At 36.0% G+C, this 12,265-nt stretch overlaps 1 protein-coding gene across 19 annotated transcripts in view; it reads left to right on the top strand.

The window, feature by feature from the left end:
• Positions 1 to 12,265, top strand: part of PAM (peptidylglycine alpha-amidating monooxygenase) — a 147,522-nt gene that overhangs the window by 44,422 nt on the left and 90,835 nt on the right. For all 19 annotated transcript variants that reach the window (XM_033110097.1, XM_033110101.1, XM_033110106.1 and 16 more), the window contains exon 4: positions 618 to 705. In XM_033110097.1, coding sequence (XP_032965988.1) covers positions 618 to 705 — 88 coding nt within the window. The remainder of the gene's footprint in view (positions 1 to 617; positions 706 to 12,265) is intronic.

Here is a 12,265-nt window from a genome sequence, read left to right on the forward strand (position 1 = left end):
CAGTATCCCTTTAATAAGTGCACAGGGCTCATGTAGGAAAGTAACATTTTTGTGTTTTTGTAAAGACACATTTTCCACTTTTCTAGTAAATTTCTCTCTCTAGATCACATCCTACTGACTACTGTTATTTTAAGATGGTAGTAAATTTGTGTTATGAATTCTTTTGCTCATGTTTTGACCACTCACTGTGGCTTCTGTTTCAGTGCAGTGTTGTACAGTGTTTTATGGTACTCAGCTCTCTACTGAAATCTGGAAGGAAATATATTGTGAATACATAGCCTGGCGCTTTCATGTTTATATCCACATAATGCTCTCATTACTTTAAAAGGGGGTCTTCCATTAAAAAGTATATGTGGGTATATGTGTGGTTTCAGCCTACTAATTATTATTTTCTATTTTTATTACATAATAGTTTACTATTCTACTAAATTAAATTATCAAATCATGCTTAATCTTCAGGATTAAGACAGTTTATATAACCAGAGCATTCTATCCTAAGTGCATCAAAACATCTTTGTTATACAGCTATTCAAACTGTTGAATGTTGCAGTCTCTTGTGATATTTGTCAGAGAATTAGAACTTGTATTCACATTCATATATCATTTTCTCTTATCAGTTGATTTCCAGCCTCGTGCCAGCATGGATACTGTCCATCATATGTTACTTTTTGGATGCAATATGCCTTCATCCACTGGAAGTTACTGGTAAGGGACAACGGGTTCATAGTACAAAGGGGTGTAGAAAATGTGTATTTTTATAAGTACGGAGTGTATCTGTACAAGTATTTTACAATTGATTAATCAATAGGCAGAATATTTCTTTTTTAGAAAAGAACATTGTTCTTTTGCATCAAACGGTTATCATGTTTTGATTATCATTGTTATTTAGTCTGCTTTGGAGCACATCCATCTGTCTTTGACACTGACTTAAAAAATATATGTCTGTTGTCATAGGTAGTATGTTAAGGTGCACAGAGCTTGAAAAGAAAGACAAAACATTTGGATAATGGATACTCTGATGTTTATATTTTTAAGTTCGTGATCCAACCTGAAGAGCACCATGGCTGTGTTCACTGCGTACTCTTTCATCCCAGACACCATGCTAGGTGATCTGTATACACCATTTCATTTTATCCCAACGTCTCTGCAAAGCAGGTGTTATCATCCCAACTTTACAGACAAGGAGGAGCCTGAAGCTCAGATTCTGTAACCTACTCAAGGGGACAACAGCTGGTTAGTGTCAGACCAGGACTGAACCCCAGGTTGTCTGGTTTCAAACCCAAAGTTATTTCCATTTCACCATACTGTGTCCCATTTATCAAGTAACTGGTGCAGTTTTAGAATGTATTTTAATCACTGGGGTGAGTCTTAATATCATGTCACGAACAATCAATAAACATCTATTAAATGCTTGTTATATGCCAGAACTGCAGCAGATGCTGTGGGAGGTTCTAACATAAATAGATACGTTTTCTACCCCCAGAAGCTTACAGCGTAGTTGTGGCTTGAGATAGTCCCTTTCATTTTGTTCTTTGGTGTTCATGAAAATCAGTGAACTTGAAAATAGCTGTGCTTTTTAAGCCTCATATTTTGCATCAAGAGCCAGAATCACTTAGAACAGAATGTCTAGTGTGTCTTTGCATTGAGAAGGGATCTGTTTTGTGGTCCTGTTTCTGCGCAATCACATAGCTTGATAGACCTTTCTCTGTGCATCCTAGTATTTATTAGGCTGATGCGAGGCACGCAACAACTGCTTTCTAGTCATTTTTATAATAAACAATTGTAATATGTATTTGGAACTGTTAAAAGCACAGAGAAATTAGTGGAAATCTCCATGGACCAGGTACCGTCAAAGCATTGTTAATAGGCTTCAGCTATTTGATGAAAGGGGTACCATCACATAGGAACCCAACTCACATGACCGAGTTTAGGTAAAAATGGAGTCAGCAAATCAATTAATACCCTTTGATATCAACATTCCAGTTTTTGCTCTTCAGTCAATTTTTGTAAATAGAATTTTGAGATTAAAATATTATTCTCTGACAGCTTTTCTGAACCTGATTCAGCAAATCACATCTTTTGGTTTTTATGTTTTAAAAATATTTCTTTTGAGATTAGCAAAATTTACCTTTGGGTTAAAATGAGCAAAAATAACTAGAAAGGATGTGAATTTTAAAAACCTGCTTTAGCTTCACCTAGGTTAAAGAGAACGAGTGAAAAAATAACACATCACTTAAATTTTATGGTTGTAATTGAGAAAAGTTATATAAAATGAACTAAGTCTAGCTCAGTGTTCTCATGTTAAAGAAATATCAGAGCAAACACGTTATTTTGGCTCTTTAAAAATATTTATTGGGGTGACCAGGTGGCTCAGTTGGTTAGAACACGAGCTCTCAACAACAGGGTTGCTGGTTCGATTCCCACATGGGCCATTGAGCTGCGCCCTCCACTATTAGATTGAAGACAATGAGCTGCTGCTGCGCTGCCAGAGGGGGGTGGCCAGATGCCTCAGTTGGTTAGAGCGCGAGCTCTCAACAACAAGGTTGCCATTGTGCCCCCTGCAACTAAAGATAGAAAACGGCGCTGCGCCCTCCACAACGACTTAGAGCCGATGGGCCCTGGAGCAACACACTGTCCCCCAATATTCCCCAATTAAATTTATTTAAAAAAATTATTAATATTCTTTAGTATGCTATTTTGATATTAAGTCTGTAAAATGTTTCATTTTACAGACTTCTATGTTGGGGAAAGGACTTCTCTGTTGGGGAAAGAGAATTCAAAGAAAAATGTAAATGAAAGTAAAATCAGCAATTTTGAGTAAAATAATTGCTATGCATATGATTTTGCTAAAATTATTACTTAAAAGGCAACATAATAGAGTGAAAGAGTAGTGAACTAATTGGCTGGATTCCCTGGGTAGGTTATCTGTCCCATATGGGCTGGCCTTGGTTTCTTCATTTTATCAAGGGACTTTCACTAGATCATTTGTAGAACTCTTCTGTGCTCTGAAATTCCATAGTTCTATAACTCTAAGTTGCATGCAAGTGCTGAGTCAGATTGGAAAGGCATCATTATTAGGAGTTGGAGATGTGCGCACTGGTTGAACCACCTCAAGCAGGTAGGCTACTGTATTTTGCCATTCAGTTGCGTCATTGAGTAATTAGAATTCTTAATGACATTACACCCTGCCATTTTAAACAGATTTTTAAAATCTGCCTGGCAGCCCATATTCCTACTTAATCTATAGGTTTGTTATAATTGACTTTATAACCAGAAAACAAGGACAGTAATTGATGCTGTTATTCATCTCCTTTTTTAAATAATGGTTTTATTTTTTATTTTTCAGTTACAGTTGACATACAATCTTCTGTTAATTTCAGTACCAAATAGTGACTGGACATTTATATAAATTATAAAGTGATCACTCTGATAAACCTAATGCCTATCTGACACCATACATAGTTATTAAAATATTATTGATTGTAGTCCCTATGCTATAGTTTACATCCCCATGATTATTTTGTAACTACCAATTTGTACTTCTTAATGCCTTTCCCCTTGTTCATCTACCCCTTCCCATCTGGCAACTGTCAAAATGTTCTCTTTATGAGTTTCTTTTTTGTTTGTTCATTTATTTTTGGTGTTTAGATTCCACATATAAGTGAAATCATATGGTATTTGTCTTTTTCTATCTGATTTATTTCACTTAGCATAATACCCTCAAGGTCCATCCATGTTGTTTCATAGGCAAGATTTCATTCTTTTTTTATGGATTAGTAATATTCCATTATATATATGTACCACCTCTTCTTTATTCATTCATCTATTGATGGACACTTAGGTTGCTTCTGTATCTTGGCTATTGTAAATAATGCTGCAATGAACATATGGATGCATATGTCTTTTCAAATTAGTGTTTTGGGTTTCTTTGGATAAATACCCAGAAATGGGACTACTGGGTCCTTCTTTGTCTCTTGTTATGGTCTTTGTTTTAAAGTCTATTTTGTCTGGTATAAGTATTGCTACCCCAGCTTTTTTGTTGTTTACATTTTCATGAAATATCTTTTTTCATTCCTTTACTTTCACTCTGTGTGTGTCTTTGGATTTGAAGTGAGTCTCTTATAGGCAGTATATGTAAGGGTCTTATTTTCTTATGATCAGGTCAAAAGACCCTGTCTTTTGATTGGAGCATTTAATCTATTTACAGTTAAAGCAAATGCTGATAGATTTGTAGCGATTGCCATTGTATTACTCATATTTTGATGTTTGTTTTTTTCTTCGCTGCTTGAAGTAGTCCCTTTAACATTTCTTGTAATACTGGTTTCATGATGATGAACTTGTTTAGCTTTTTATTGTCTGGTATATTCATCTTCTTTTAACTAAGCCCAAAGTGTTCATCTAACTTTTAAAAGAAGAAGAAAAAAAAAACTATATATGGCATATCTCCCATATTGAACCGATAATATATATAATCCGTTCAATAAACGGATAATACATGTAATATATTATCCGTTCAATGTGAAAACGGGGAGATAATGCATGAAGTAAAACGGTTCATGTTACTCTGACTTCTGCAGTGTAGCCATTACTTTTCATTTAAAAATGGAATAAACTTTTATTCCCTCATATTTAGCAAAATCCATGCATCTTTAAAGAATTAGAGCTCACAGGATATTTCATGGGCTGAACTTTTCTGTTGCTTCACAAAACATCCTCTGCTCCCCACCCCCAGGGCCACATAGGCTCAGCTCTGGAGACAGCGGCTGTCTCCCAGCTGCTTAGCCTCTTATCATCCCACCTGAATTATAATACTAATAACACAAATCTGTCAGTGTCAAAAGCCTTGCATTATTTTTCTAAAATGTTTAAGTCATGGAATTCATCACCCTCATTGTACACATGCAAATGTATTCTTCATTTCTCTAAGATACAGACAGTACTTAAATGAAGATTTCCAAACTTGCATATATATTTTTTTAGTTATGATACCAATAATGGTTTTTGATGCTTAAGCATATCAAGAGCTCATTCACACTCTCAGGGAAATCTTTATGGGAATACAAAGCTGTTTTAGCGAAAGAAGAAAAAACTAGTGGGATATTCTAACACCAAAATGTCAAGCTCGGATTTCCTCTCTTTTTTTGTTCGTTAGCTAGGGTTTCCTCATTTTCATTTGAGTGTTCTAGTTTCACTCCCTGCAGGTTGGTACATAGGTCTGTGTCTCTAATAAACAAAACATTTTTCCTATGACATTATGAAGTTAAAATTCCTCCCGTCTTCACGCCGCACTTTTAATATGAGGCAAAGAGCTATTCGGATAGGGTCTCACTGTTGTGCTGCCCTCCGTTGCACTTTGTAATTGCTTCTTTCTCCTGTTCATTAAAATATATTTACAGTTACATTAAGTTTACATGAAAATAGTAGGCACAGCATGAAGCAGTTTTCATTATGTAGTCATTTTAATTTTAGTTTTTTTCCTCTGCACATATTCCAGTCTTTTGTGTCCCATTCCAAATTAGCAGCTCACGCTGGTAATGTGTCTAGTTAATTATATACATGTGCATTTAAATTGCATACATTGATGTGAACCTTTTAATATACTGTAGGGTGGTCCCTTTATAGTTAGAGTGTGCCTGGTGCTCCATTCTGAATTAATATACCTCTGGAGGATGTGCATAAATAAGGACTAGCTGATGGAAAAGCGGCATCTCTGAAGGCCTATGTAAAGAAGGCAGCAGTACTTGTCAGATATAACTCTCATACCTTCTTTCCCAGGCTTTTAAAGGAAATTTAAACATCTAGGGACCAACGGAGAGTAATAGCACCAAGATTGGTGCAAGCATAACAATAACATAATTTGTTGGACTGTATTTGTACTGACATACTTAATTCAAAGGGTAGTGTTTTAAGTTCCCCAGATTTGTTGCCTGAATAGGAGCCCTAAGTGAGTAGGTGCTCTTTTGGGCTTTTTAGGGTTTTGAAGGGAAATGAGGTGGTGAAAACTGAATCATTTAAATATAAAATTTTTATTACTGCACTCCACTAAAAAATTGTAAATTTTAGGAACTCTTAGAAATTGAAATATTGCCTTTATCAATCCGATGAATATTTTCTCTACTTTTTTTTTTTTTACTCTAATCACTTTTAAAAAAATAATGAGTGGTTAGCTACAGAGAGTTTCAGGATTTGAAAATTATAATTTTGTTCATATCAATTGTTTTGGCCTTTGGGGTAATTCTGGAGCACTGTCTTTTTGTAATGTGAGATTGTATACGTTTGTGCATCTTTGCTCTGCAGAGCACAGGACTTAGGGCTTAAAGCAATTTATGACTGTAAAAGATTGTGTGTTCGCAATAGTCGGTGATTAAACTGAATGGGCTTCTTATGTGTCCTGCTGTGTAATTTGGCATGATCTTCTATGTAAAGCTACAATTACGTGTGGCATTAGTAATTAATATTTGATTTGAAAACTGTTTCTAATGACGCTATAACCAACAACTCTTCACACATCAAAAATGATTTCTACAGGTTGCTTGATCTTTTTTATTAAAGAAGAATCCCAGCTGGTTGAATGAGGCTATTTCCAACTGTTCTAACTTGGAATCATTCTCTAGCTAAAGCAGTAGTGCTTTACCATCCTCTGAAGCTTTAGCTTAAATCCCTTTCAACTGCTTCTATTTATTAACCACCTGCTGTGTCTTTTTAAATGCCACTGTCTCCACAGGGTTACCAATGCTAATGAGGGAAAGAGAAAATAGCTAAAACATATACATAAATACATAGAGATATACATATCTATATATACATATCTTCATATCTCTCTGTATATACCTGTATATGAGACACCCTGCTTGGTTCCTCATTTGAATGACTATTTTTTTAGGATCGTGTTACTAAAGCTTCCTTGCCTCCATCGTGGTGATAAGGATTCTTCGGTTGAGAATGGTATTTGCATATGCTGTCCTTATGCACCCTCCCCATATCTTTGCTACCTGTCATCTGTATACTGTATACTGTGCAGCAAGATTCACAGTCTGTGTTCCACAATCCCCTCTTTGTTTCTGCCTTAACAGACTTCTAAAATTAAACATACATATAACATCCTTGTCAGGATAAATAAAAATGACACAGTCTCCTAAATCTACCGTTTTCCTTGTTCTACGCACTGTAAAATGTGTCTTTGAGTGCAGTAGCAAAGTTTAGACATACATTTTTGCTAGGCTAAAAATTAAATTGTATTCATTTCCTTATTCTACTTTAATATTATAATAAATTCATATTATATTGCATATCAGGATAGTATAAAGGATCTTCGTTAAAATATACTTGGCATCTTGTTCTAATTTCTAGCCACTAATGATCATATTTCTTGGCAAATTTTTAGGTGCCTGGATTAGAGGTGTTGATAGGAGTTCCTTAGAAACCGATCAGTTCCTAGTAGATGAGTGTCAACTTTAGTAAAATAGAATGTCGTGGTTGTAACCGTTTTGACAGTTTCAACAGAAACAAACATTACATAATTTTGAACCTTATTTTTTTCCTCCTAAGACTAGTATTTATGTTCAACACAATAACAATATTGTAGCAACAGTACTCTAACATTTAATGTACAGCCACAACTTTGAGATCAGAGCATCTTTGGTTCCCATCTCAGCTCTGCTACTTGATAGTTGTAATAAACATTATTCAATTATATAACCTGTACTGGGCTGTTTCCTAATCTGTAAAATGGGGATATTAATCCCACCTAATGAGGCTATCATGAAGAGTAGGGGGATGTAACTAATGTGCTTTGCACAGTGCCTGGCACATGGAAGTACTTAATAAATGGTACCTATTATCCTTATTCACTTATTAATAAAATGCTAACCATCCACTTTGTGCCAAGTACTTTGCTAGGCATTGAGAGTTTGGTGTGGACACAACAGACACACCCTCTGCTTTTATGGACTTTTTGCCTCTCTAAACTCATGGAGGGGTGGGGTATGGACATCATGACACTGTTTTTCAGCCTGGTGCTTTTAATCACTGTTCTTGTTTAGTGTTCCCATTCTGTATCCAGCTAGTTACTATGTTAATGCATATTTATTGCACTAAAATTCACATCGGATTTGTCTGAATGGGGAAATATGTCCTATGGGTTTATAGAGCAGTTAATGAGATTTGAGTACCTGACTCACTGGACACAATTTTGAAAGGTAGAGACATTCCACATGTACCATTGATTTTATGTTTCTTAAAGAAACTCTCTAACTTTGGATTCATTTTCTTGTGGTTCTCTTAGATACTTAATGCATTACAATTGGAATGGAAGGCCATATTAGACATAACTCGAGGGCCTGACACACCTATTATTATTGGTGTTTTAATGTTTTTTAGCCATAAGACGAAAGGAGTTATCGGTTCTGATCTTCCCTGAGTAACCTTGGACTTTAAATAGCCTTTAGCAGATACAACCAGAGGGTACTTTAACAGTCAGTCATGCTTTATTTGGATAATTCAAAATGACAGGCTAGCACTTTTCAGTTCTTGGCATAGTTTGAAAATATTCATGCCATCTGAATGGTTTCCCCATGGATTAGAGGTGAAAAGGTTCTACAGCAAAGGTTCAAGAATCCAGAATAGGTTTATTTTCAAATGTTAATTCTTATCATTTTTGCAATGAATCCTGAGAAACCGCAAGGGAGCTATGTGAATCTTCACAATTAATTGGGTTAATCTGGAGGAGCCTTTAAGAGAAGCTGCTATAAGAATAAGGAACCTGGTTGATGATGCCTGAAATTGCAACACCATTGATCAAGGGTTACATTGCTTCTTAGCCTTAAGATTCTTCATATTAATAAAGATAGGAAAAATCTTATTTTTATAGGTCCCTTTTTGGACAGCCAAATTATGCAATATCAGCTTTATCCTGTGGGTCATTTTATGAGGAGAAAATATGATGCTATTTTCATTTAAAATGGGAAATGGAAATCCGAAAACGAAAAGGGGCAGGACTTTTATCCCAATGCTCTTCACCACTCTTTTTTGTTATCCGTTATAGGATCTGTTTCTCCTGGCCTCTTGTTTTTCCTCTTCACTTAGTCCTCTCACTCATTAAGTTTTAGGATTAGTTTCACTATCTCAGTTCTTTCGAGTGAGTCATTCTTTACTCAGTCTTGAGTTTAATACATTCTTTAAAAAATCGTAAAACAGGATTTAAAAAAAAAAAATCAAACCAAAGTTTCCTTTTGAAGCTCTTCTTTTAGCAGACCTGATAAGAGAATTAAATATAAAATCATTGTCTCTTTGCGGATAAGTCAGAAGAACTTATTTTATGTAGAATTTGATTGTAGAATTGCATACACAAATTGCATCTTAGTTCAGATATGAAAGTAATCATCAAAGCTCATCTTTATGTAATATCATTGTCTGCCTATAAACCAGTCTCACAAATTGAGACAGAAGGAAGTGTGACAGCCAGAGCTTTGAATCATGGCTTGACTGTGTGATCTTTGGCAGTTACTTAAACTCTCTGAGCTTATTTGGCTTTAAAGTATAAGCTACGTGCAGTGTTCTTGTGAGAGTGAATGTAAGTTGATTTGGGCAAAATACCAGGCAAGTAATAATTCAAATTTATTATTATTTAATATTTTAGTTAAACTTCTTAACTAAATTAAACAATAATTATTATATTTGACAGTACAATAAAACGTAGGCCAATTCAGTTATTTAAGTGTTGGTGTATGAAAAGTTAAAAACATACTTAGGTGTTAACTTCACCAACCATTTCTCGAATATTTGCTGAAGGCCAGCCAGGGTTACCAGTGTTGGGAGTCCAGGGTGAAAGATATGACCCAACACCTCAAAGTGTGCCCAGCCTGGTTGAAGAGGAGATAAATAATCTGATAGTTAGGATGCGTGCTGTGGTTAAAGAATGAAAGTTGAGGAATCAGAAAAACCTCCCCTGAGGAGGAGGACTCAAGCAGAATCTTGAAGGAGAAGGTGAGTAGGACAAGTTTGTCAGGCAGAGAGTTGGGAAAAGGCTTTTCCAGGCAAAGGGAACAGTATCGAAGAGAGAGATTAGAAACTGGCAGCAGCTTGGCACAACTAAAAAGGGTTTTTTTTCTGGAGATATAACAAAGTCCCAGATCATGAAAGGCCTTATGCTACCATGTTTGGATTTTTTTTTTGAGATCTTGTGTTGGGGAAGTATTTGAAAGATTTTGTGCCAGCAAGTAACATAATCAAATGTGTAGCTTAGAAAATTTTACTCAACCAGTTTTCTCTCTTACATTTCATTCTGGTTCTTTCTGTTCATACGCTGCATTGACTTCTGTATCAGAGGAAATAATTATCTTGTTTAACCGAAGACTGTCGTCACATTGATGTTAGGCACTTGTATATTTATGATCTTTGTTGAAAGCTATGAAAATTGCCACCCAGATCTTTCAATTTTCGTAGCTGACAGCAGTGAGATACGAAGTTCATCACTTCTGACAATCTCATTTCTTAAACCATTATAACATGAGGCCACAATGGAAAATTTTGCTTTTGGCCACTCTCCAATACCCTAAGCCTTTTAACACACTTGGCACAAGGATGTTGCAGACATTTTTCCAACACACAAGTGTCACATGGTAATGATCCTTCATCATAAGTATATTATTGTTCTTGACAATGAACAGTGAGAAACCACTAGCTGGTGTGTTTTACATTGCCCATTACCCAGTTTCTTTCAGCAGCCCGATGGGTAGAAGCAAGAATATTTGCTGAACATAACCTTAGTAGGACCTTCTGGCTCCTGGTCCCTCACCCCTTTATCAGACAGGTAACATTTGTCTGCACTTACTGCCTATCCTCTTACCCTATTATTGTCTCTAAGCAGGAAACATGTTAGGAGTCCTTTCCTTTGAGTATGAAGGTACTTCTTACCAGTGATTTTCTTATTTGTGACCTGGCTGTTCTTCGGGTTGCTAGCCCCAGCTTCTAACGTGTATAGGAAGCTACCACGGTCTGCCCTCTCTTCCCTTCAAGGCCATGGGCAGTGCACAGTTTTTCATATGTGTGCCACCCTCCTGCCCAAGAAGCTATGTTTGTTGTTGTCCTTGACAGTCCTCAAACCTTTCAGATCTGCCTAAATTCCTGACTTTGACCTTGTTTGGTGCCAATTTCCCAAAACACAAGTATATAAAAGCAACATAAAAATGCACCTAATGGTGTTTTGAAGAAATCCAATTCTATAACAGAACAAACTAAGAAGTATAGTGTAAATGGGGAAAAAAAAAAGTGTGGTTTGGAGTCACACAGCTTACCATTTATGAGAGTGGATGTGCCATTGTAGGTACCAAGGTGTTAGTTACCGTACTGAGTGCCATATGTACATCACCACCGTTGCCCTATCAGAGAGGCCTGTGGTGGTGATGTATGAAGATACAGGAAGGGCCTTCTAGGGCTTATAGACAAGCCCAAGATACGCAGCTGTTCAGGGGAGATTCTGGGATTCAACCTCAGATATGTCTTTGTGCCTGTGTTTCTTTCACCATCCAACACTGCCTCTCAACGCTGAATCTTTAGATAACGGGAACATTTTGTTAAATAATGCATTACCCTGGAATAGTGCTTTGAGGTTTATAAAGTGCTTTCACTTATATCTCGTTTGACTTACAGAATAACTCTGTGAGGTAAGCATAACTCTCTGTTTTATAAGACAGAAAACTGAGACTCTGTAAGATTAACTTGCACAACATGAAAGAACTTGAGACACAACCACTATTCATAAACTAAAAAAAAAAAAAGTCATATATATACCTATATATCAATCACTAAGAACCCGTTAAGTGGAATATACTTGTATTGTTCACCCTACTGAGGGTGGGCACTGCATAGTTTGTTGCAGCAACCAAAGATTTATTGATAATACTCATCCCCAAGGAGGAAAGGTGTGACATTTCTTTTAGTTTAGTTCTAAATATCCTCTGTGCTACCTTTGGTTTGTGTGAACTCAATGCTTATTTTTGTACCTGATTACATAGTGTACATTCCACATATGAACATATTGAATTAGAAATTGTATGGCTACCTCACAGGATTGTTTTACATTGGGAAAGAAACAAACCATCAGAAATCTTCTTCTATATGTGCCTTTTGCACATTGAAAATATTCTTTGTGCCAATCTTCATTAGGATCTTAAGTTGTTATGACTTCAATGATAATATATTGATTTTACTTTGCTTTCAAATATTTTCCTGTATCCTCCCTGCCCATGGTGAATGATTTATGCAT

This window comes from Rhinolophus ferrumequinum, chromosome 7 (genome assembly GCF_004115265.2).
Source record: "Rhinolophus ferrumequinum isolate MPI-CBG mRhiFer1 chromosome 7, mRhiFer1_v1.p, whole genome shotgun sequence".
NCBI classification, from domain to species: domain Eukaryota; kingdom Metazoa; phylum Chordata; class Mammalia; order Chiroptera; family Rhinolophidae; genus Rhinolophus; species Rhinolophus ferrumequinum.